At 58.6% G+C, this 23,074-nt stretch overlaps 4 protein-coding genes across 8 annotated transcripts; all 4 read left to right on the forward strand.

Moving 5' to 3' along the window:
* Positions 1-313: 313 nt before the first annotated feature.
* On the forward strand, positions 314-7,055 carry MAPK3 (mitogen-activated protein kinase 3). Of its 3 annotated transcripts, XM_039247799.1 has the most exons (9): positions 314-483; positions 1,526-1,708; positions 3,741-3,930; positions 4,089-4,205; positions 4,494-4,608; positions 4,982-5,113; positions 5,280-5,389; positions 5,477-5,631; positions 6,456-7,055. In XM_039247799.1, exons 1-8 carry the CDS (start codon positions 314-316, stop codon positions 5,597-5,599), a joined length of 1,140 nt encoding a protein of 379 aa, XP_039103730.1. In that variant the 3' UTR covers positions 5,600-5,631; positions 6,456-7,055. The 3 variants fall into 3 exon arrangements, with proteins under 3 accessions (XP_039103730.1, XP_039103728.1, XP_039103729.1); XM_039247797.1 differs by having other exon boundaries at positions 5,280-5,631; XM_039247798.1 differs by lacking the exon at positions 6,456-7,055 and adding an exon at positions 6,085-6,447 and having other exon boundaries at positions 5,280-5,631.
* Positions 7,056-7,138: 83 nt separating this feature from the next.
* Positions 7,139-12,852, forward strand: GDPD3 (glycerophosphodiester phosphodiesterase domain containing 3). 3 transcript variants are annotated; one of them, XR_005531035.1, is made up of 11 exons: positions 7,139-7,867; positions 8,119-8,161; positions 8,376-8,511; positions 8,601-8,646; positions 8,742-8,860; positions 8,943-9,032; positions 9,381-9,514; positions 10,809-10,868; positions 10,973-11,024; positions 11,346-11,966; positions 12,651-12,733. XR_005531035.1 is itself a non-coding variant. In XM_039247795.1 (10 exons), exons 1-10 carry the CDS (start codon positions 7,354-7,356, stop codon positions 12,786-12,788), a joined length of 1,332 nt encoding a protein of 443 aa, XP_039103726.1. In that variant the 5' UTR covers positions 7,139-7,353; the 3' UTR covers positions 12,789-12,852. The 3 variants fall into 3 exon arrangements, 2 of the variants coding, with proteins under 2 accessions (XP_039103726.1, XP_039103727.1); XM_039247795.1 differs by lacking the exon at positions 11,346-11,966 and having other exon boundaries at positions 12,651-12,852; XM_039247796.1 differs by lacking the exon at positions 12,651-12,733 and having other exon boundaries at positions 11,377-11,596.
* A 1,469-nt stretch (positions 12,853-14,321) lies between these two features.
* Positions 14,322-17,477, forward strand: YPEL3 (yippee like 3). The gene is made up of 5 exons (XM_039247949.1): positions 14,322-14,340; positions 14,932-15,114; positions 15,208-15,251; positions 15,467-15,575; positions 16,990-17,477. Exons 2-5 carry the CDS (start codon positions 14,998-15,000, stop codon positions 17,077-17,079), a joined length of 360 nt encoding a protein of 119 aa, XP_039103880.1. The 5' UTR covers positions 14,322-14,340; positions 14,932-14,997; the 3' UTR covers positions 17,080-17,477.
* A 945-nt stretch (positions 17,478-18,422) lies between these two features.
* TBX6 (T-box transcription factor 6) lies at positions 18,423-22,810 on the forward strand. The gene is made up of 8 exons (XM_039247724.1): positions 18,423-18,729; positions 18,813-19,047; positions 19,938-20,205; positions 20,285-20,431; positions 20,508-20,578; positions 21,709-21,782; positions 21,861-22,044; positions 22,128-22,810. Exons 1-8 carry the CDS (start codon positions 18,612-18,614, stop codon positions 22,336-22,338), a joined length of 1,308 nt encoding a protein of 435 aa, XP_039103655.1. The 5' UTR covers positions 18,423-18,611; the 3' UTR covers positions 22,339-22,810.
* The last annotated feature ends 264 nt before the right edge of the window (positions 22,811-23,074 follow it).

Consider the following 23,074-nt stretch of genomic DNA (forward strand, 5'->3'; position numbering starts at 1 on the left):
CTTTGGAGAAGGTCGCCGGGCGGTCCTCCCGGCTGCTCTGCGTTCGACGGGAGGCTGCGGACCGTGTCCAGACGGCCCCGGGAGCCTGGAGCAGCCCAAGCGACGAGGGTCGGTGGACCAAGGCCGCAGCAGAGGGGGAGCCGGGCGCGCTCGGGCGGAGGTCACGTGGCGGGCGCGGGGGCGCGCGGGGGCGCGCGGGGGCGGGGCCTGATGCGCGCGGCTCCGCGGGTGGCGGGGCTGGCGGGAAGGGGCGGGGCCTCGGGCGGGGCAGCCGGGGGGAGGCAGGCGGGCGGGCGGGAGGGGAGGAGTGGAGATGGCGGCGGCGGTGGCTCAGGGGGGCGGGGGCGGGGAGCCTGGGGGAGCTGATGGGGTCGGCCCGGGGGTCTCGGGGGAGGTGGAAGTAGTGAAGGGGCAGCCGTTCGACGTGGGCCCGCGCTACACGCAGCTGCAGTACATCGGCGAGGGCGCGTACGGCATGGTCAGGTGAGGGGGCGTTCCGGGGGAGGGGGCTCCTGAGGGTGGGGGACCCGGAGGGATGCCGAGGGCCTTCTGGGCCGGAGAGACTCCCAGTGCCCTGAGGAGGCGGGGGCTTCAGGAGGCAGGGTGGAGTCCCACGGAGGGGGCCTTGGGGTGCTTTCTCGGGGAGCGGCGCTGCGTACGTTCTAAGGGAGGGGGCTTGGAGGCCGTAGAAGCGACCATTCTGTTATGAAGGGAGGGGCATCTGAGTGTACGCGGGGGAGCTGTGGGGCCCTTGGGCACCCTACGGACTCGGTATGAGGCGGAGAAACTAAGTATTCTTGGGGAGGTGATATCACTAGCGAAGACCGAGCGAAGGACCCTACTTTGGGGAGAGGATGTCTTGGATTCTCCCAGTAAGGGCTGCCAAAGAGTTTGGGAGAGAAGAGCCGAGCTCAGGGCTGGGCAGGGTGGGGCAGGCCGTTGGGCCTGGGGCCAGGGGCCCAGTGAGCCGTGAGGGGTCCAGGAGTGGCCTCTTGCAACTTTTAGGAGGCGTCTGTGCGCTCTCTCCTCCCCACCGGGTGCTCTGGGCCTTTGTTGGTCTGGGAGCAGCTCTGCTGCCCAGGTGCCTCGCCCTAACACCCGTGTCTGCCTCATCCCTTCTTTCCCGTCCCTCCTATGACTCCCTCCTTCTCAATGCTTGTGCCTCACTGTACATCCTCCACTCATGTCCCACCCCCTGGACCTGTCTTGGGTGAGGGAGCCCATCCTGGATAGGGGAGGATGAGAGGGCAGGGCAAGTAGAATGGACAGGATTGAGGAGAGGGGAAGTCAGTGAGCGGTCAGTCTCTTCCTCTGTTTGTGAAGCCACTGAAGGGTTGCCTGGCGGGTCCCCAGCTTTCTCCCTGGAGATCCCAGGCCTTCACAGCAGGAAGGAACCAGCATTGTTTATGACTTGGCCAGAATATTCTCTTGCTCCCTCCCCTCCCTGCTCAGGCCTGGGTGGGGCCCGGGGCCTGGACTCCCCATGTGTAAGGCTGCACCGACAACCTCTCTCTGGCCCTCTCAGCTCAGCTTATGACCACGTGCGCAAGGTTCGCGTGGCCATCAAGAAGATCAGCCCCTTCGAGCATCAGACCTATTGCCAGCGCACTCTGCGGGAGATCCAGATCCTGCTGCGCTTCCGCCATGAGAACGTCATTGGCATCCGGGACATTCTGCGGGCGCCCACCCTGGAAGCCATGAGGGATGTGTATCCTTCACCTTGGCCAGATGGCTGGCCAGGCATGGCCTCCGAGCTGGGCTGGGGAGAACGTGGGCTTTCCCTCTGTTTCCTTCTTCCCTGCCACACTCCAAAACACACCCAGTAAATGAAACTTTCCAGCAGGAAAGAGGCCACCAAGTGTAAGGCGACTGGGAGGCCGGAGGTGAATCGCGGCCTGCTGCTGCCCGGCTGTGTGGCCTTGGGCGAGTCTGTTCTCCATGCTCTGCCTCATTTGGGGGGAGGGTGGGGAGGGCTGGGCTCTATGGGAGCTTTGTCTTTTGACATCTGTCGCTCTGTGACGTGATCCGGCTTCTGCCCACAGTCAGTCCTTGTTTAACAGACGATGATTCTTTCCTCTCTGGGTCCTCAGACTGGAAGGAAGGCAGGAGGGAAGAAAACGAAAACTGCCCTTTTTTTGAGGGCCTACTATGAGTCAAGCGCAGTGCATGCCCAGCGCTTTGACATTTCTTATTCTACCTCCCAGCTGCTTTATGAGATGGGTCATTGGCTCCATTTCAAAGATGAGGAAACTGAGCCTCAGAAAGCCTAAAATCAAGTGCTGCTGTTGCTACCTCCTACCCTCCCCCAGATGAGAACTGCCCTTCTTTCTCTGGGACTTCCTGCTCAGAGCCTCACCCCAGTCACCTGTGGACTTGACTTTGCCCAGGGAGGGACAGCCTTGCCTTTGTTGTCCTCCCCTGCACCCCCACCTTGCTTTCATTGTTTGCCGTCCACTTCCTGCCAGGCTCTGTCGATAGCATTTTGTAGCACCCATCACCTCTCCCCACCCAAACCACCCCCGGCTAGTCCTGGTTCCCCACCCAAATGTGAGGATCTGCACTGCACTGTCTGCAGCCCCCACCACAAGCTGCGGGCAGGAAATCTCCACACTCACCCCCAGCCTGCTGTGTGACCTTAAACAAGTCACTGCATCTTGCTGGGCCCCCTCTAAAACTGCAGGACTGATCCACACACAGGTTTGCAGAAGGCCTTTTCGAGGCTGATTCTCAAAGACTGACTTATTCTTTCAGAGACACACCACATGGCATTTATTTACTTATGTATGTTTAGTCTTTTGTTTTGTCTTAAAATACAAAAGGACATTGACTCCTCTAAATTCTGATGGATGGCCAGGCGGTCTCTGAGGAGGAGCAGGCTGTTGGGAGTTTCTCCTCATTTGTCTTGCCCAAACCATTCCCATAAGGCAGGCATTTATTTTTAAGCAAACACTTACTGCACACCAGATGGCATTCACACTATCTCATTTAAGCCTCTCAACCGCCGTGTGGCTTGGGCATTTGTAACAGCAGTTCTAGTTCATGTTTGCTGAGCACCAACAATGTGCCAGGCTCTGGGCTGGCTGACTGATTGACTGTTTTTAAAATTTTTTTAAACGTTTTATTTATTTTTGAGACAGAGACAGAGCATGAGCGGGGGAGGGGCAGAGAGAGAGGGAGACGACACAGAATCCAAGGCAGGCTCCAGGCTCTGAGCTGTCAGCACGCCACGAACCGTGAGCTCATGACCTGAGCCGAAGTTGGATGCTGAACCCACTGACCCACCCGGGCGCCCCTGGGCTGGCTGATTTGCGTGGGTCATCTCACTGCATCTTCATAACTACTCTCAAAAGAACCATTCTTCCCCCCCACTTCACAGATAAGGAAATAGGGGTGCAGACAGGTTGAGGTCATTAGGCTGATGAGCAGTGGAGTGGGGGGTTTCAGATACCAGCAGAATAACTCTAGAGCATTGCTCTTAACTGTGAAGCTCTCCTGCCTCCTGCAGTTTATGATCCATGTTCTCCCAGGAGGGAAACTGAGGCTGCAGAATCAAAGTACTTGTGCTCAGCGCTGCCGGCTGAGATGCAAAGTCCGGGCCTTGTCCAGCCCATGACAGTGGGCTGGCAGATCTTTTGAGTCTTAGCTGGAAGGGGACGTACAGCCTAGTCACCAGAGCCTGTTCTTCTTAACCAAGTGCCACCTGCTGCCCCCACGTGGGGGGTCTCTGGTGCCACCTGCAGCTACATTGTCCAGGACCTGATGGAGACAGACCTATACAAGCTGCTCAAAAGCCAGCAGCTGAGCAACGACCATATCTGCTACTTCCTCTACCAGATCCTGCGGGGCCTCAAGTATATCCACTCAGCCAACGTGCTTCACCGGGATTTGAAGCCCTCTAACCTGCTCATCAACACCACCTGCGACCTTAAGGTCAGAGGATTAGGTACCTGTCCCCTCCTCCCATGGGTCTGGGGCTTCCCCCTTGAGTAGAGCATCTCCAGCAAAAGAAACCATGTGGGCAGAGGCGCGCTGATACCACCCCTTGGGCCTTGGAGGCCTTGAGCTTACCAGCCTCGGTGGGCTTCCAGATCTGCGACTTTGGCCTGGCCCGGATTGCTGATCCTGAGCATGACCACACTGGCTTCCTGACAGAATACGTGGCCACACGCTGGTACCGGGCTCCAGAAATCATGCTTAACTCCAAGGTAAGCACCCCCCCCCCAATCCTGAAGGAGAGGGACCAGATTCCAGAGAGCTCGAGAGCCACCTCTGAGCCAGACATGACCCCCTTGATGCAGGAAGTCTGCCCCCCAGCCTAGTCACGTGACTCTAGTTCTTAGGCTCTGGAAAGAGGCTGAGCATTAACTTCTCCAGGCTTGTGCCCTCTGCCTCCCTGGCTGGTATTGAGTCTCGACTGGAGTAGTGGCTTGGCCCAAACAGCAGGGCCCTGCTGAGGCTGGCCTGGGAGCCCACTACTTTCTCCTCCTCCCCAGGGCTACACCAAGTCCATTGACATCTGGTCTGTGGGCTGCATTCTGGCTGAGATGCTATCCAACAGGCCCATCTTCCCTGGCAAGCACTACCTGGACCAGCTCAACCACATTCTGGGTGAGGGGGGCCCTGACCAGCTGTGGGGTGGGGGGAGATTTGTGGGAGGTGAGATTTCTTTACAGTCAAGGTACAACCACATATGGAGCCCCTACAGCATCTCACAGTATTTCGATGAGATACAGATACTATCCCCATTCGATAGATGGGAAAAGCAAGGCTACAGCCCACACTTTGGAAGTGCTGCCATCAGGATTTGAACATAAGGGCTGCCCAAACCCAGACCCCTTGCCCTTCATCACCATAGTATCGGCTGAGAGATTAACTGTCAGGGCCTGGAGCTCACTGGTGGGGACTCTAGTTTCTCTGGTTTTTGTTCCTTCTGTTCCCAGAAGGGAGAGAACTCTCACCAAGACATCTGCCTTACCCACAGGTATCCTGGGCTCCCCATCCCAGGAGGACTTGAATTGTATCATCAACATGAAGGCCCGAAACTACCTGCAGTCTCTGCCCTCCAAGACCAAGGTGGCCTGGGCCAAGCTGTTTCCCAAGTCAGATGCCAAAGGTGAGAGAGACATGGGCGTCAGTATGGGATAAAACCACAGTGCGGAGAAAGGTACATGAGCCAAGCAGCTGGCTGAGTAGATAGGACCCTGGGCATGAGAAGCAAAGCAGTGCTTCTGGGAACTCTTCGGCCTCCCTTTTGACCCCCGACTCTTGCCCTTCCCTAGCCCTTGACCTGCTGGATCGGATGTTGACCTTTAACCCCAACAAACGGATCACAGTGGAGGAAGCACTGGCTCACCCCTACTTGGAGCAGTACTACGACCCAACGGATGAGGTGGGCCAGCTACCAGCAGCAGGGGTGGCGGGTAGATGGGTGGGTGCGCATCCCTCAGTACCCGGCCTGACTTCTTTGCCACCCCAGCCAGTGGCCGAGGAGCCTTTCACCTTCGACATGGAGCTGGATGATCTACCCAAGGAGCGGCTGAAGGAGCTCATCTTCCAGGAGACCGCCCGCTTCCAGCCTGGGGCACTGGACGCCCCCTAATCTGGACTGACACCTCTGCAGTTGGAGGCCTGGTGAGTGCTCCCCGCTGCCCACGCACAGATTCAGCCGATACCAGTGTGCCCAGCACGCCTCCATACAGTCACGAGCTCGTTCATGCCCATGAGGCATGTGCATGGCGGCAACAGAAAGGCTGGAGCCTGCCCCGGACACAGACCTGGGGGCCACCAGTTCTTCACATCCATCTTCCTTTCCCCCAGCCCCAAAGGTCTCCCACCTGGCAACTCCCGCACCGCACCCCCCCACCCCGGGACCTCGGGCCCCTCTTCCCCACCTGAGGGACAGCCAGGGCTTGGCTCTCCTGGTATGGGCAGAGAGGCAGGTAGGGCAGTAATTGCTTTGGGAGGAGCCAGCAGTACCCGGCCTGACCCAGATGCCCAGCTTCCTCACATCTGGTGCCCGGGTCAGCGGCTCGCACCCCCACCCACACAGGGCTCCTTCCTCGAGTCTCCTTTCCATCTTTCCAGCCAGCTGCAGCTTGATGGAAGGAAGGCAGACACACCTGGGCTCAAACTCCAGCCCTGCCTCTTAGTAAGAGCTGTGCGATGTTGTGCAAGACACCTCATCTTTCTGTGCCTCAGTTTCCTGGGGAGAGTCCTGATGATGAGAGCAAACACAGGGCACTAAGCATTGGTGTAAGGGGCTGATATGTGTTAACTCATTCAGCCCTCCGGCCGTCCTTTGAGATAGGCACTGATGTTAGCCCCATCTGCAGTTGAGGAAAACAAGACCCATCCCAGTCAGCTGTGAGGAACAGATGAGGGAACGTGAGGTCAGGGCTCTGGCCGGGCATCTGGTGGGTGCTAATGGCTCCTTTCCTGCCTGCCTTTCTGTTTAGGCCCTGCCTCCTGCCTGCCCCTCCCCTGCTGGACTGTTAGAAAATGGACACTGTGCCCCGCCCAGACCCCCGGCAGCCCCAGTCAGGGCGGAGGGCGGGCCTGGCCACCTTCCCTGGTTTTGCTCTGGCGTCCTGCTTCAGGCAGGCCAGGGTTCCCTCCGCCCTCCCTTCCTTCCCTCCCAGGACCCGAGGGGCTTAGGTGGCCCCCACGCAAACCTCCCTCTACAGCTTGCCTTTGTCTACCCCGGCGATCCCAGTCTCTGGTAGTTCTGGAATGGAAGGGCTCTGGCTGCCCCAGGACCTACTGAAGGGCAGTAAGGGGACAGGGGACACTGAGTAGGGACTCAGGGCTAGCCCTGACCCACTAAAACCCCACCCCATTTTCCCTGAAGGAATGTTCCTAAGGCTCAAGGGCTAGTATCCCTGAGGAGCAGGGCCCGGGCCTAAGCCCCCACCCCCAAAACTGCCACATCTAACAGCACCCCCTGCTGCCTGTGTGTGTGGGTGAACAGAAGCGGAGCCGGGGCACCGGGAGAGCCTGGTGCCCATGCCCGCCCCTGTGCCTGTGTCTAATATATAAATATAGAGACGTGTATGTGATGGCCCTGGCTCTGTCTGTATCCGCCGATTCCCCGCCCTAACCGTTGCTTTGAGGACCGCCTCGCCTGCCCAGCCGCTTCCCAGTGGGCTGGCTTTCCCCAGTCCTGGTGCTCTTTGGCTCCCCAGCTGGCTAAGGTTGAAGGTGGGAGTGTAAGGAGCTCAGACTCCAGGACAGAGTGGGGTCAATTTTCCCCTTAGTCACTGTCCTCTCCCCTCCCAAATGGCTTCCCGTCTCACTGGCTGGGGGTGATTTGGGGGTGACTCAGGTACATCCTACACACCCCTGGATTCTCTGGAAATGGCAAGGGGCGGTGTGTTGTACACCCTGGCCACCAGCTGCCATGGGCGGGGGAGGGGTGTAGCAGACCCAGTGGTTGGGGTGGGGGCTTGTTTCCCCAGCACGGCCGGCAGAGGAGAGAGGGGAGCTGGGGTCTATGGAGGGTCTAGAAGGTGTGAGAGCCTGAGCTGTCGGGCGCCTCTCCTGCCTGTACCCTGGCCCCAGCTGAGCCCTGCAGCCTGGCCTCAGGCCAGGAGCCGGCTCAGCAGGTCCCAGGGGTGTGGTGGCTACCGGTGGTGGAGCCAGCCTACATCGGCCAGGCAGTCAGTGCAGACAGCACAGTCCATCAGGAGCAGCCGAGCGTGCGGTAGCGGAAGCCGGAGAGGCAGCGTGGCCATGAGCTCGCTGCTGTACTATGCCCTGCCCGCCCTGGGCAGCTATGCGGTGCTGTCCGTCTTCTTCCTGCGCCGGCCTCGCCTGCTGCACACGCCCTGGGCTCCTGTCTTCCTGCCGCGCCTAGGGGCCCACCGGGCAGGTGAGCTGGGCGGAGGGGTGGAAGGGAGGACAGTGATGGTGGCTACCGAGGGAGGAGTAAGGACAGCAAGGCGCCAGGGTGGATGGTGCGGTGGGGGAGGTCCAAGCAGCAGGCTGTTAGGCAGAGGGCAGAGCCCGAGGTAGGAGGAGAGCAGCGTGGCAGGGCAGAATGTGGACGGGGGAAGAAGAGGCAGGGGTGAGGGGAGAGGCGGGAGGCCAGGCTCCCGGGAACCATGCTGCTGCCCTACACAGGATCTGGAGAGCGGCTGGAGCACACCATGGAGGCCATGGAGAAGTGAGTGCACCTGCCAGCCGTGAGCTGCGTGACACCAGGAGGCGCCGCTCACTTCCAAGTCTGAGTGACCAGGGCGCCCTGGAGGTGTGCAGTGCACAGCCTGCCCAGCCTGCCGTGAACTCCCCGCCATGCTCCCCTAAACCTCCACCCCCCGCCCTGTGGTCTGTCCTGTTCCTTTCCCCCGGCCCCTCTGCACTAACCTTCACTCCCACAGCTCCATGGCCCAGCGATGCGACTTCCTGGAGCTTGACTGCCAGTTGACACGAGACGGTGTGGTGGTGATATCACATGACAAGAACCTGTCCCGCCAGTCAGGCGTGAATAGGGATGTGGACAGCCTGGACTTTGAGGTGGGCCTTGCCCCAGGCCCCCGCTGTACCCAGAGAGCCATGGTGCCTCCACACGCGTCTCCTGGTGACGTGCTCCCTCTTCTCCCCAGGAGCTGCCCCTCTACAAGCAGCAGCTGGAGGTCTACTTCTCACCAGGTGAGAGCCCTGCCTCTTCTCTGGGACTCATCCCCTTCCCCCGGGGCTCCCCCCAACCCAGGCCCCTCTGATCCCTCTTGCCACAACCCACCCAGGGCGCTTTGCACACGGGTCGGACCGGCACATGGTGCGTCTGGAGGACATGTTCCAGAGGTTCCCTCGGATACCCGTGAGCCTGGAGATCAAAGAGGAGAACGAAGAGCTCATTAACAAGGTGGTGCTGCAGGCTGGGGTGGGTGGGGGCCCGGGGCTGGAGAAAGGCCTGACTCCCCTTCATGTCTCCTCCACTCCCTCAGGTAGCAGACCTGGTGAGGCACTTTGACCGAAATGAAATCACCGTCTGGGCCTCAGTCAAGGGCTCGGTCATGAAGAAGTGCAGGGCCGCTGTGAGTCCCTGTTTCCCTCCCTGCTCCAGCCGCCCCTCCTGCCAGGCGCTGGAGGCTCCAGGGGCCTGGGCTGGACATGTCTGGGGTGGTGTGGAGGAGCCAGCCCTGAGCAGAGTCTCAAGGGGTAGGATGTGGAGAGGAGAGGTGCTGGGGACAGGGGGAGCACAGGCATTGCTGCGGGGCCCAGGAGGGTGCAGCGAGGCCTGAACGCCGGGCTGACCTACAGCTCCGATCCCGCAGGTGGTGGGCCTCCCCGAATGCCCAGCACGGTTTCCCCTGCAGCCCGCCTCCCCTCTCTGCTTTCCTGGGAGCAGACTGACCCTCTTCTCCCTTCCCCTTGCCTCACAGAACCCCGAGATGCCGTTCTCCTTCACCATCAGCCGAGCTCTCTGGTTGGTGCTGCTCTATTACCTGGGGTTGCTGCCCTTTGTGTCCATCCCGGAGAGGTTTTTCTTCTGCTTCCTGCCCACCATCATCAATAGGTACCCACAAGGTCCCTGCCTGCCTTCTGCATCCTCCCCCAGGCCCCCAGATATGCTTTTGTCCCCAGATAAACTCCCCCCCACTTCAAGCCCCGCCACCCCAGATCCCCAGCTTCCAGGCCACCCTCAGGGATAACCCCCAGGGGCCCCAGAAGAGAGTGATTTTCACTGAGCATTGACGAATACTGAGTGAGGAGGCTGCAAACCCTTTGGATTTCTGGGCAGATGTGTGTTGAGGTGGATGGGCTTTTAGGACAAAGTGTTCATTTATTCATCCATTTCATCCAACAAATATTTATTGAATGTCAACTCTGCTCTGGGCACAGTTACACTAGTAAATAAGCCCAGTGTGAGTGGGGTATGGCCCTCGGTGAGCTTACAGTCTGTCTGGGAGACAAATAGTAATCATTTCTAGTATCATTCTCCGATTCTCAAAAGCAAAAGCAAGCTTTTTCCTGCTGGGAGAGTGGGATGAACAAAGTAACAGCTGGGTAAAGTATCAGCAATATGGATACTTCATGAGCTCGGAAGCCTGGCCCCTCCCTTCCCTTTCTGAGAACTCTGTGACAGCTCGCTTGTCCTTCTCCCCTCTGTTCCCCTCTGTTCCCCTGAGGGAAGCTCCTAGCCAGCCCCCATGGTCTCTTGCTACAAAGACATTAGACTACAGAACTCTAAGCATAGTACTTTTTATATGGTGTTCACAAGGTGTCTTCACATCCTTTGGTTGATCAGAGCTTTACCTGTGGCAACCCAGAAGACACTGGAATCATGAACCCCCCCTCCCATGAAGAATCTGAGGCTCAGAGAGGTTCTGTAATTTGCTCAAGGCCACACAGCTAGAAGTGCAGGGCCTCAGTTTGTCTGGGTCTGACCCCAAAGCCTTTGCTGGAACATTATAAAGGGCCCCGAAGGCCATCCCTGAAGCAGGCCAATCATAGCCAAGTAAGCCGACCCATTGGAGTGCTGTCTGGTCACCAGAAGCTGATCAGGCCCAACCAGTGGGCCTTGAGATTGTACATCTAGCTTGAGAATCAAGCTGGGTTCTGGTCTTGGCCCTGACCCCACCACAGATGTGCTACGACACCATGGGCGAGTCACTTTAGCTCTCCACAATGGAGTTTCCTCTGCTGTACAACAGTGGGGGAGGGCCACACTCCAAGTACGGAGGTAGAGGTGTGCACATAGAACCTCACTGAAGAGGCGCCAGGGTAACACTGGTCAGGGGTCGCTACCACTCCTCTCCTGTGACAGAGTGAGCCACAGGGGGACTGATCGTGATTCCACCTCTCTGCAGGACCTACTTCCCATTTTCCTGCTCTGGGCTGAACCAGCTGGCAGCTGCGGTTTCCAAATGGTGAGGCGGTGCAGATACTGGGTGGCGTGTCCCCATGGAGACCTGCCACTGCCCTTATCCTTAATCCCTTCTCATCATGGCCTCTGCCACCCTCTACCCACCAGGTTACTCATGAGGAAAGGTCTGATCCACCACCTGCAACAGCGAGGAGTACAGGTGAGGCTTGGCTGCCACCCCCTCACAAGTGGGTGGTTCACAATGTGGGCCTAGCACAACATTCCATTGAACAGCTCTGCCCCCAACTAACAGGGTCCCCTGGGTAGGTCACTTTCGGAGTCTCAGTCTCTTGATCTGTGAAATGGGGATAATGGTATATTTATCTGGTACCTAGTAATGGCTCGACATGTGTAGCCATTATCCTGATGGTGCTGTATGAACCTCCTGTCCTGATTCCTGAGGAGGGGGTGAGTGGGGCTGGGGAAGAAAACCAGCCCGGCCTGGCCCTTCCCCTGAGAATCCACTTTGATCTTTCACTAGCGAACCTTTGTTGAGAATGCACTCATTACAGGCACTGTGGTACCAGAGACGGAGAAGGGAGCTTACCGTCAAAGCAGGGGCAGAGGAAGGAAACGGGCAATTACAGGCACCAAGCGCACAGAAAGGAAAACAGCACTGTGGTCGGTAGGGTCACAGGAGGCCTTCTGGAAGAAACGAGGAGCTGGCTTGCACGGAGAGGAAAAGGAGAGGAAAAGGAGAGCATCTCAGACAGGCTCAGGCTGTGGGAAAGCTGGGAGGAGCCAGAGGCAGGCGGAGGAACTGAGAGGTTCCCCCAGGCTGCGGAGTAGAGGAAGTGCGCACGGGGCCCTGGAGAAGGCGGCCCAGGCCGAGGCAGGCAGCCTGTGAACCTCAGTAAGGAACCTGGACTTCAGCCTGGAGGAAGGGAAGCTTTTGAGGGCCTGAAGCAAGGCAGAGACCTGATCCAGCTGAGTCTGTGATTAGGGGTCACCCTGTCCACCACGTGGAAAAGCGACTGCGGGGGCCAGTGTAGGAGCTGCCCTCACTGACGGATCCTGGGCTGCAGTCCTGGGCTGCGGCATCAGCATGGGATGGGCGGAAGAGCTGGCTGACGGGCCAGCACTCCGCAGCCTGGATGTGGGGGTGAGTGAGGCAGGGGGAGGACTCGCCTCTTTCAGATTGGCAACCTCCACTCCGTGGGCCTTCACCACCACTCTGGAGGTTGGCCCATTGCTCTGTTTGTCATGTTAAGAAACCGAGGGGTCCAGTGGCTTGCCCAGGGTACAGACACCATCTCTACCCACCTCCGTGCCCACGAGGGAGGATTCAGGGGGCAGGACAGACAGAGAGCCGCCGTAGATTCAGGCAGCCTGAGAGACCCCCCAGCTGGCTTTCCCGGGGAGGGGAAAGTGCTCTGATTAGAGCGCTAGACGACTTCCCTGGTTGTGCATACTCTCCCCTTGTCCAGTTTCAGGCTACCACCATGACGTCATTGAGCACAGAGCTGGGTAGTATTTCCATCTTACGTGTTCAGCAGATGCAAGAGCATAGAGAATAGTAAAATGTAGTAAAATAATTAGGAAGTGATGAGTTTTGAGTACTTATTACCTTTGTTTTTAAAATAGTTTATTGAATTACAGGTTTATATAATTTAATATTTAATAATGGCTGTGTTTAATAACCAGTTTGCAAAATGCCTGTCTAACAATCCACTCCAACTTCCCACTGCTGGGAGGCCTCCACAGAGGAGAGTTCCCACCCTCTGGATTCAAGGGGAAACTCCGGGTAAACTTGTTTGAAACTATAAGCCCCTCCCTCCCCACTCAGGTAGTCTTTTGGTGCCTTAATGAAGAGTCGGATTTTGAAGTGGCCTATGGCCTGGGGGCCGCTGGCGTCATTACAGATTATCCCACGGCCCTGAGGCGCTACCTGGACAACCATGGAGGGGCTGCCCAGGCCTCCTAACAGCCCGGAGGCCCTCACCCTCTCCTCTCTTTCTCTTCCTCAATAAATATTTTCTTTTCAGTCACGTCGTGGTGTTTGGGGGACATGGGTGGGAGGAGGTCGGCAGACTGCAGATGGCAACTTAGGGCAGAAGAGGCCAGAGTCTGGGGCCCTAGCCACCCTGACCCACTGGTTCCGCCACATTCCAAACCCAGAGTAACACCACACCCTGTGCCAGCCTGGCCCCCACTCTCCTCAGGAATGTCCCTTGCAGGAAATAGCAAGGATCCTGCCCCTTCAGAGCCACAGGTCCCATTCTCTTGAGGCTATGAAGGGCCTCAGACACAGGACAAGGGACTTCATCCACCCCCTGTGGGTGTCCTCACTGGGATGCATGGCCTCAGAGGCTGAGTTTATACAGTCGCTCCTCTGCTGCATCAGCCTTTCCAACCTTCCACTCCCAGATCTACTCCACAAGTTCTCCCAAACTCCTCAACCCTCTCCAACCCTAGTACCTTCTACAATGAATGAATCACATGTTTCACAAACCTGTGTTGGCTACTCTAGGCCAGGCTGCGTACTGGGGCCATTGCAGGGAACAAGACAAGTCCCCTAGGGCAGAGGCACACATTTTTGAGTTTGGAGTCACGTGAGAAGCCCACGGCAGACACCTAACTCAGCCTGCAGAAGCAGGGGCATCAGCGGAGGCTGCCTGGAAGAGGTGATGCTCAGCACCAGGAACTGGCTTGTTCCCGGGCTCTGGCTCCCAGAGATCTAACAGGGACGGGCACCGTTAGCTCTTCCATTCCAAAAGCCTGTCCCAGGTGCTACGGCAAAGACGGAGGAATCTGACCAACGTGAGAATTCCAACTTTGCCTCTTCCCAGCTAGATAACCTTGGGAGCGTTGCTAGACCTCTTTGACCTCTGTTCTCCTGTAAAATGGGGAACAAAAGCTGCCTCCTAGGATTGCTGCGGGGATTAAGAGTGGGGCACAGGGTGGTTAAACGCAGATAATTATGGCTATTATCTCCCCGGGGACGTGCGTCCAGACACCTAACCCCGCGCCTGGTCTGGCACCGCAGATACTCGCCCCTTCAGGCACCGCGGGAGGCCGGAGGGGCGACGAGACCCGGGCCGCGGTGCCGCCTCGCTGACTTGCGGGCCGCAGCCGCATTTCCGGGCCGGCCGGAGCCCGGAGCAGGGGGAAGGGCAGCCGAGGCCTGCGCCGGCCGCGTTGTGACGCGCCCCCTCATTTGCATGCGGCGCGCCGATTGGCCGCGGCGGCCGCCGGGACCAGAGGCCGGCCCCCTCCCCCTCCCGCCGCAGCGGCGGCAGCAGCTGGTCTCGGTGTAAACAAGTCGCGGCGGCTGCGAACCCGGGCCGGGGGGGACGGCGCCCACCAGGAGCGCCCCCCACTCCCAGGCCAGGCCACCTCGGCGGACCGGGCCCCCGCGCGCCCAGGCGAGGTGAGGCCCGCCGCATCGTCAGGGCTGCGCGTCGCCCCGCGCCCCCGCCCCGCCAGCGAGGACTGCCCCCTTCCCCCGACGCCCGTCCCCCATCCCCGCGCCCCAGGTGAGCCCCGGGGTCTCAGGTAAGGCTCCGCGATGCAGGTAAGAGCCCCTCGGCCTAGATAGCGCCTCGGCGCACCCCAGGTAAGAGCCCCTCCCCTCCTAGGTGACCCTCCACCTTCAGCGAGGGCCTCTGCCATCTCCAGGTGAGGGATCCTCTCCCCAGGTGAACTCCCTTGTCCCTCAAGTGGAGCTGCTTACCCCCCCCCCAACCCCACCCCACCCCGCCCTTGGCAGTTCAGGTGAGGTCCTAAGGACCAACCAGCTCCTGACCCCTCCATACTCCCCCTAAATGAGAACTGACAGCTCATGCACTCGAAAGCCCCTTGCTCCAGCTTCAATTGCCAGGTCATCAGGGATGAGTCCGGATGTAGATGGGTGACTCACCTCAGGCTCCTTCAAGCCTCAGTTTCCCCGTGATGCAACTTGAGGCCTCCTCAGTGAGTCAAAACCGAGCCGGTTCTGGCCCCTGGAGAAGCTGCTGGCTCTGGGGAGAGGAGTCAGCAGCCAAGTGTGACGGAGAGAGTCCCCATGGCCCTGGGTGTGCCTGCATGTGTGTGGCTCTGGGCCTGACACCCCCCTCCCTCTCTGGCAGGCACTGGGCTCCCTCTGCTCCCCGTGGGCCGCTCCCCGGGTGGGGCCACTGCCCCAGGCCCCCGCCATGGTGCGTATTTCAAAGCCCAAGACGTTTCAGGCCTACTTGGATGATTGTCACCGGAGGTATAGCTGTGCCCACTGCCGCGCTCACCTGGCCAACCACGACGACCTCATCTCCAAGGTAACCAGGTCACTGCTGGAGGCTAGAGGGGCTACCAGGCAACTCTCCCACCAATGGCCCTGACCCCCTTCCTTTCTCCCTCCCACCCTTTAGTCCTTCCAGGGCAGCCAGGGGCGTGCCTACCTCTTCAACTCTGTGTGAGTATTTGGTCCCCCTTCTTTCTTTCCCTGACCTCTCTTGTGACATGTGACCCCTGGCATCTCCTGCTGAGACTCCCAGAGTCCCCTGATTCAGGTTGGAGGATGTGATCGCCCTTCTCTTGGATGCTAAGAACAGACACAGTTGAATACAAGCTAGAGGGGGGCTTTGTGTTGGCGGGACCCTCCCTGGGACTGCCCCCATGTCCCTGCAGGGTGAACGTGGGCTGCGGGCCGGCCGAGGAACGGGTGCTGCTGACAGGCCTCCATGCTGTCGCTGACATCCACTGCGAGAACTGCAAGACGACTTTGGGCTGGAAATATGTGAGTCCCTGACCCCTGACCCCAGGCAAGCCTTTGACCTGACCTCACTTCACCTCCTCCTCCCAAGCAGTTGTCTGCTAACCTTCCAGAGCATACAGGCCCAGCTCCCGCAAGTCAGGCTGTCTTTTCATCCCCTGACCATGTCCTCTTCTGTCACATCTTGCCAGGGCTTTTAGAATTTTTCTCTCCCCTCATCCCTCTCCTCACATGCACATGCATCCCATTTTAGAGAGGAGGCCATCAGCAGAATGACCATTTATTGAATGCTTACGTGCCATGCACTGTTATGTGCTTGGCATATATCATCTCATTTCATTGTTACAACAATCCTGTGGGTAGAGTCTATAATTATCTACACTTTACAGAAGAGAGGAAGGCCCAGAGATGTTAGGTAACTTTCCCAAGGTCACACCGCTGGTAAGGAGCAGTACAGGGACCAGAATCCTGGTTGCGTGTTTTTTGTTTGTTTTTAACTCCAAATCCTTGCCCACCACCGGCTTCCATTGCTGTTCAGAGGCTCCGAGAAGTTGCCCAAGACCCCTCAGCAACGTGGAACTTGGGTCCGTGAGCTTCCTTTTCACTGCCGTCATTGCCACAGCTGCTGTCTAGGGTCTGATTTCACTACCTGAGTCTCATTTCTTTATCTGGCCGTGGCAGACAAAGGCACCACCTGGCACCCAAAATTGTTATGGGGATCAGATTAGATGCAGCAAAAAGATGCTCTTGGGAAACTGTAGGGGACGTGGTTCCTCAGGCTTCACTTGGAGTTTTGGTGCCTGTGGGAGGTGGATGCCCCCAGCCGAGGCAGGCCACCTGCCCTAGTCTGAGCTCACCCTTGGCCTTGCCACAGACTTGCTTCATGTCCCCGGACATGTGGCTCGGCCTCTCTGGACTTCTCTAAAATAAAGAGATGGCCTAATCCAGATGCCAAAAGCTCAAGGGTTTGCAGGGCGAAGCCGAGACCATGGCTCTGCAAAAGGGGCACCATATATCTGGGGGTGGGGAAGGGGTCTGTGGCAAACTGGAGTAAGCACAGCCTGCCTATATCCTAGTATTTTAGCATTCTTTTTACTGAACTCTCTGATGGCCAAACAAAACATGTGTGTCGGCCAAAACTGGCCTTCAGGCTACCGGTTTGTAATCCCTGGATCTTTTAGAAACTTCCATATCCTCTCTGTTGGAGCCAACATTAGAACTTAAAAAGTACCAGTAATTTAGAGAGCTCTGTGTGTCCCATTAGTGAGAAACCTGGCTCTGTCACTTACCAGCTGTGTGTCTTGTGGGCAGGTGGTTTGGCTTCTCTGCCTGACAGTTTCCTTATATGTAATATGGGGCCAGTCATATCTACTCCTCAACCCGATCCCTTTTGGTAAAGCTCTGGCCCCAGGGATGACGTCCTCTCCCCTCTTTTCAGGAACAGGCCTTCGAGAGCAGCCAGAAGTACAAAGAGGGGAAGTACATCATTGAACTCAACCACATGATCAAAGACAACGGCTGGGACTGACCCCTGCTCCTGCCGCATGTGGCTCGAGCCCGGCCTGACCGCCAGGGGGCGCCACTGGCTTCCCTCCCCGAGAAGGGAGCTCTGGACCCTCAGGGCTCCTGAAGAGGAAGGATCCAGCTCCTGTACATATATATTTTATTGCATGCACTGTGACCTTGGGGGGAGATCAGAAGGTGGACGACACCCCCGCACTTCCCTGCGATCTGGCTGGCTTGGATCTCATTTTTAACCCCGTCCTGCCCCGCCCACCCTATAGATATGGCCTGTGTGCTGCTCTCCTGGCCCCAGTGCACCGTCTGCCCTGTGAACTTCTCCCACCGGGCCCCTCCTACCCCACGCGTGTCAGCTCCCCTTGTTCTGTAGCGTTTGTACATAATAAAACAATGGAGTGGAGAAAGCCCCAGGCTCACGTGGAATCCGGGAGAGGGGGACTCAAATGCAGATTCCTTCCTTTGTAGACCTGTTCTTTTCGAGGCCCCCACGTGGCATGGAGTAGGCACTGCGGTCCAAGCTGGGAGTCTGTGCTCAGGGGACTCAGGCATCTGAGACCCAGGACCGATCTCGCTGTCCGTACTGATTCCCGAGCCCGCTCTGGCTCCCTAGGCCTTGACCTCGGCGGACCCGCGCCTTCTCAGATTTAGCGTTTTGCCGCCGCCTAGGGGCCAGCTCTCCTGGGAGGCAACCGCGCGGCCAGTTTCACCGCCCCGCTCGTCGCGACTACAACTGCCAGCGGCCCCAGCTGCAGCCGTCCGTCTGCTCCGCACCGCCTCTCGGCGCTGCGCCTGCTGGGAAATGTAGTTCCGAAGGTTCCCCAGCGCGGGCCCTTCTGGGAAACCCAGGCGCCAGCCGTCAGAGACTGTCCGGCTGTGGGTGCTTTTGCACTTCGGAGACTCGGCGGAGGGTGGAGATTGTTCAGAATGGGACGCAGGAAGGACTACAGAGTTCAGCCCTCTGCTGCGGACTCCTCGAGGCCCCCAGTGCCCCGCGTGACAACAAGCTCAGGCTGCGTCCCTCCAGCTCTGCTCTTCCCCTCCAGTCATGCTTCATCCTTCCAAGTGAAGGGGGTGGGGGGAGGGGGGTCACCTGCTAGAAAAGTGTGGGGCGCCAGGGTCTGCCCCGGACTCTAGACTCCATCCCAGGGTCCAGGCCCCGCCCCTCAGTAGCTTATCCCTAGCCGGGGCTCCCCCCGTGGGAACGGGGACCAGCTGGCCGGAAGCGCCAAACTGCGTCCCTGTCGAGCCCCGGGGATCAATCAGGCCGAGGAGTTAATTATGTAATGAGGGGGCAGGGGGTCGGGGCTAATGAAGCCTGGGGTGGGGGGAGAGAAGGGGAGGGTACCCAGGTATCCGGCCCGCTCTTGGACCCCTTCCAGGCCCCAGGGGTCTCCACCCCAGCCCAACTCCAGGGCCCCAAATAGGGGAGGGGCTGTGATCCTGGGTCTGGAAGGGGCTGAGCTGTGAGCTATAAAGGGGGCATCTCTCAGCACCGGGGGACTCTAGGCAGCGTGACCTGAGGCCAGACAGGACTACTCCATGTACCATCCACGAGAATTGTACCCCTCCCTGGGGACAGGCTACCGCCTTGGGCCCCCCCAGCCGGGAGCAGATTCCAGCTTCCCGCCTGCTCTAGCAGAGGGCTACCGCTACCCTGGTGAGCATGGGGACCAGCTCCCGTGTAGAGGCCGTGGGGGGCTGTGGCCCTCTGCTGGCTCCTCATTCCTCCCCCATCTCCAGATCTGGACACTCCCAAATTGGATTGCTTCCTCTCCGGGATTGAGGCTGCTCCCTGCACCCTGGCCGCTCCCCCACCCCTGCCCCCGCTGCCCCCACCCCTGGGCACTGAGCCGGCCCCCCCAGCCCCAGACGCCATTCATTCGCTCCCCGGAGTCAGCCTGAGCCTGGAGAACCGGGAGCTGTGGAAAGAGTTCAATTCCGTGGGAACAGAGATGATCATCACCAAAGCTGGGAGGTGAGGGGCTGGGCCAGGGTCAAAGGGCCCAGTGCGCTCCTGGTGGGGGTCTTCTGGGAAAGGCAGAGTTCCTGGTGAAGGGGCTAGGTTTGGGGTTCCCAGAGGGTCTAGAGTGCTGCCTAAGTTCAGGGTGTGATTGTGGCCTGGGTCACAGGTTACTCTAAGGCAGGATCAGGGGTCATTCTGTGGCAAAGGTCAAGGGTCAGTCTGTGGAATCTGTGGCTGGTTTAGGGACCAACCTATGGCAAGGGTCCTAGGTCAGTCCGGGCCTGGGTCGGAAAGTATGGCTGGGTTATAGTAGAGTTCATATGTGGCCTCGATCAGGGGTCAGGCTGTGACTGGAGCCAGGGCTCAGACTATGACTAGGGTCAAGGGCCAGCCAGTGACCAGCATGCAGAGGAATCTGCGTCAGAATCAGGGTCCATATGTGACTAGGTCTGGGGTCACCCTGGAGGCATGGTGTGTGGCCTGTGACCCGGGAGCTTGGGCCCGAGCCCGGTAAGTCCTCTGTCCTGCTGAAGGCAGGACATTTTTTCCTGAAGCAAGTTTGTCCAGCAGTGTCAACTGTGGTGCTGGAGATTAGGTGAGGAGACCAGAGTGGGAAGCAGTAGGCTCCTGGCAAGACTTCGGGGACAGAAGTGTCACCACTGCTTCTGCACATGGGAGTTTGAGGAGCTACGAGTTTGGAGTCTGGCTCTGCTCCGAATCTGTGTGACCCTGGTCAGATCACCTGTGTCTCCTGTCACTTCCGGCTCCAAGACCCTGCCCTCTGAATTCTAATTCCACCTCTCTCGGCGTTTCTCAGACAAAACTGGGTGAGCCGATGGTGGCTGCGCCCACTCCTGGCCAGCGGGTAGCGCCAGGCCTCTCCCCTCCCTTCCCCTGTCCAGGCGCATGTTCCCTGCTTGCCGAGTATCAGTCACTGGCCTGGACCCCGAGGCTCGCTACCTGTTTCTCCTGGATGTGGTTCCAGTGGATGGGGCTCGCTACCGCTGGCAGGGCCGCCGCTGGGAGCCCAGTGGCAAGGCAGAGCCCCGCCTGCCTGACCGCGTCTACATTCACCCTGACTCTCCTGCCACCGGGGCCCACTGGATGCGGCAGCCTGTGTCTTTCCATCGTGTCAAGCTCACCAACAGCACGCTGGACCCCCACGGCCATGTGAGGCCCTGGCTGGGACAGGCTTGGGGGTTGGGGGCGGGTCCCCGGGCGGGGAGTCATCTCGTTTCTTCCCTCTCAGCTGATCTTGCACTCCATGCACAAGTACCAGCCCCGCATACACCTGGTGCGGGCAGCCCAGCTTTGCAGCCAACACTGGGGGGGCGTTGCCTCCTTCCGCTTCCCTGAGACCACATTCATCTCTGTGACGGCCTATCAGAACCCACGGGTAAGTGACGCCGCTTGAGGGGGTGGTGGGCCCCACCCAGGCCATGGGAGCTTTGACCCTGGATGTGTGTCCCCAGATCACACAACTGAAGATCGCAGCCAATCCCTTCGCCAAGGGCTTCCGGGAGAATGGCAGAAACTGTAAGAGGTGGGCACTGTTCATTCATTCACTCGTTCATTCAGTCAATGTCTATGAACTGCCCGCTGTGTGTCAGGCATTGTGCTGGAGGTGAGGAACGCGGTAGTAAGGAAAAGCATTTATTCACTCAGTGATTCCGTGGATACTTAGCACCTGCTATGTGCCAGGCACAGTTCTAGGCACTGGAGATCCGTCAAGGGACAAAATAAATGAAGCCCCTGCCCTTATGGAACTGATACTCTAGTGGACAGAGAAGACAAGTAAACACAAGAAATAAGTAAAATATGATGTGTTAGGGTGATACGTTCTGAAGAGAGAAGAAAGGAAGCTAGGAAGGACTGGAGTGAGGTATTTATTAGATTAGAGGCCCGTTCCAGGTCCTGAAGGAAGTATGGGAGGAAAAAGTCCTGAAGGAAATATATTGGATATCCGAGGAAACGCCAAGAAGTGGGAACAGCATGTGCAAGGGGCCTGAGGTAGAAGCACAGCACACCCTGTGGTGTGGCTGGAGTGGAAGAGGCGAAGAGGCAAGTCAGAGGCGAAGGGTCACCCGGCATTGTTGGACAGTAGAGGTTTATTTAGGACTTTGGCTTCTCTTCCGAGTAGAGCTCCCTCGGAGCTGTTCTTTGCCCTCAAGGAGTGTACAGTCAGGCAGAAGAGGCAGCTGTTAATCAAAGGGTCACCGTAACAAATATAAAGCAGAGCAGTTGACAGGTGCTATGAGGGAGGCTGTGGGAAGTCAGGGGACTTCCTTGAGGAAGTAAGACAAGAGTGTGAACTGAGTCAAGGAAGAGCTAAACAGGTGAGCAGGGGCAGACAGAAGACGATTCCAGAGGACGGCTGCAAGGCCGTGACGGGGGGATGGGTGCGGCCCATGCCCGGGTCTTTGAGCCTGGGAAGGAGTTTCCCAGATGCCATAAATGCAACAGGAAAACTGTTGTAAAGTTTTAAGTGGGAGACACTTTGCAGTCACTTAATTCTCTGGCCTTGAATTCCTTCATCTGTAAAATGGGTATAATGGCACCTACCTGACAAGGTCCCTGGGAGGGTGAAAGGCCTGGCACCTGGTAAGTGCCATTATTACCACCATCATCGTCATCACTATCATTATCGTCATCATCATTGTCACTGTCCTCTAGGGAGCGAGATGCCCGTGTGAAGAGGAAACTGAGGGGCCCAGAGCCAGTGGCCACAGAGGCCTATGGGAGTGGAGGTGAGTGTAGTCTCAATAGTGACGGGGCCCGTCCTCCGATGCTGATCCTCCTTAACCCGACCTGTATCTTCTTTCCAGATGCACCCGGGGGGCCCTGCGATTCCACACTGGGTGGGGACGTCCGGGAGTCAGATCCTGAGCAGGGCCCAGCCCCCCGAGAAGCTGCCCAGGCCCCGGGCCCTCCGTGCAGCGGCCCCAGCGCTGAAGCCTACCTTCTGCACCCTGCAGCTTTTCACGGGGCCCCCAGCCACCTTCCAAGCAGGCGAGTGGGACGAGGGCGCGGATTGGGGCTGTTTCCAATTAGGGAGCCCCGTCTCCCGTTCTGACGCCTCCTCTTTACCTCAGGAACCCCAGCTTCCCCGAGGCTCCCGACTCCGGCCACCCGGCCCCCTACTCAGCTGCCTTCCTGGAGCTGCAGCCTGCAGGGGGCTCAGGATACCCCGCGGCTGCACCCCCAGCACCCTTCGCCTCACACTTCCTCCATGGGGGGCCCTTCCCCCTCCCCTACCCCGGCCCCGGGGCTTACCTGGATGTGGGCTCCAAACCCATGTACTGAGAGCTCTTGCTGGGCCCCTCTGCCTCCCTCCCTGCCCTCCATCCCAGACCTTCGCTGCCCTTCCCCCAGGCCTGCAGCCCCATCACTTCCACTGGCCCCAACCCCCACACCAAATGGCTGCCGGGGGCCTCCCCCACCCCACTTCACACTTTGATTTCACTCCCACCCACCCTGGCTTCAAAGCTCTGGCTAAGCTGCTGGGCGTCCAGCTGGGGCCAGCTTCCCCTTCCAGGCTCTCACCTCGGTGTGAATGGAGGGAGGCTCTGCCTGGCCAAATGGGGCCACTGCCCAGCACCCCCTCCTCCTGGGCCTCAGCCTTGGGCTCTGCAAGTTCTACCCCCCACCCCACGACAAGCCATACCAGTTTGTTCTCAGGACCAGAGTATTTTTGTTAATAAAACTCAAGACACCTCAGCGCTTGGGAAACATTGGCTAACGGTATTTGGCCCTGTGCAGGGCTGGGTGAGCCAGGCTGTCGTGGGGAGACCCTGAGCCCCAATTTCCACTTGCCGGTCTCCAGCTGCATGACCTCGTGCATGTAAAATCGACCTGCTTTGGTGCTGTTTCCTCTTCAGGGAGATGGGGAAACATGACTGTCCTGACATTCATTGTTTTGAGAATTAAATAAGGCTGCTTCTGAGAACCCAGCCCTCTGCCTGGCATGTGGGAAGCTTCCTGGAAGTCACGGTCACTATATGCAGACCAGGAGGCTCTGGAGCCGGGTCCCAAGGCCGGC

Source organism: Hyaena hyaena, unplaced genomic scaffold, assembly GCF_003009895.1.
Source record: "Hyaena hyaena isolate Hyena2069 unplaced genomic scaffold, ASM300989v1 scaffold_306, whole genome shotgun sequence".
Lineage (NCBI taxonomy): Eukaryota > Metazoa > Chordata > Mammalia > Carnivora > Hyaenidae > Hyaena > Hyaena hyaena.

Coding starts and splice junctions, on each gene's coding strand:
- MAPK3 (XM_039247797.1), top strand. CDS start 314: ATGGCGGCGGCGGTGGCTCAGGGGGGCGGGGGCGGGGAGCCTGGGGGA. Junction 484..1,525: donor GGCGCGTACGGCATGGTCAG/GTGAGGGGGCGT, acceptor TGGCCCTCTCAG/CTCAGCTTATGACCACGTGC. Junction 3,931..4,088: donor ACACCACCTGCGACCTTAAG/GTCAGAGGATTA, acceptor GTGGGCTTCCAG/ATCTGCGACTTTGGCCTGGC.
- GDPD3 (XM_039247795.1), top strand. CDS start 7,354: ATGGCAAGGGGCGGTGTGTTGTACACCCTGGCCACCAGCTGCCATGGG. Junction 7,868..8,118: donor CCTAGGGGCCCACCGGGCAG/GTGAGCTGGGCG, acceptor TGCCCTACACAG/GATCTGGAGAGCGGCTGGAG. Junction 10,869..10,972: donor GCAGCTGCGGTTTCCAAATG/GTGAGGCGGTGC, acceptor TCTACCCACCAG/GTTACTCATGAGGAAAGGTC.
- YPEL3 (XM_039247949.1), top strand. CDS start 14,998: ATGGTGCGTATTTCAAAGCCCAAGACGTTTCAGGCCTACTTGGATGAT. Junction 15,115..15,207: donor ACGACGACCTCATCTCCAAG/GTAACCAGGTCA, acceptor CCCACCCTTTAG/TCCTTCCAGGGCAGCCAGGG. Junction 15,252..15,466: donor GCCTACCTCTTCAACTCTGT/GTGAGTATTTGG, acceptor ATGTCCCTGCAG/GGTGAACGTGGGCTGCGGGC.
- TBX6 (XM_039247724.1), top strand. CDS start 18,612: ATGTACCATCCACGAGAATTGTACCCCTCCCTGGGGACAGGCTACCGC. Junction 20,206..20,284: donor CGCTGGACCCCCACGGCCAT/GTGAGGCCCTGG, acceptor CTTCCCTCTCAG/CTGATCTTGCACTCCATGCA. Junction 22,045..22,127: donor CCCAGCCACCTTCCAAGCAG/GCGAGTGGGACG, acceptor TCTTTACCTCAG/GAACCCCAGCTTCCCCGAGG.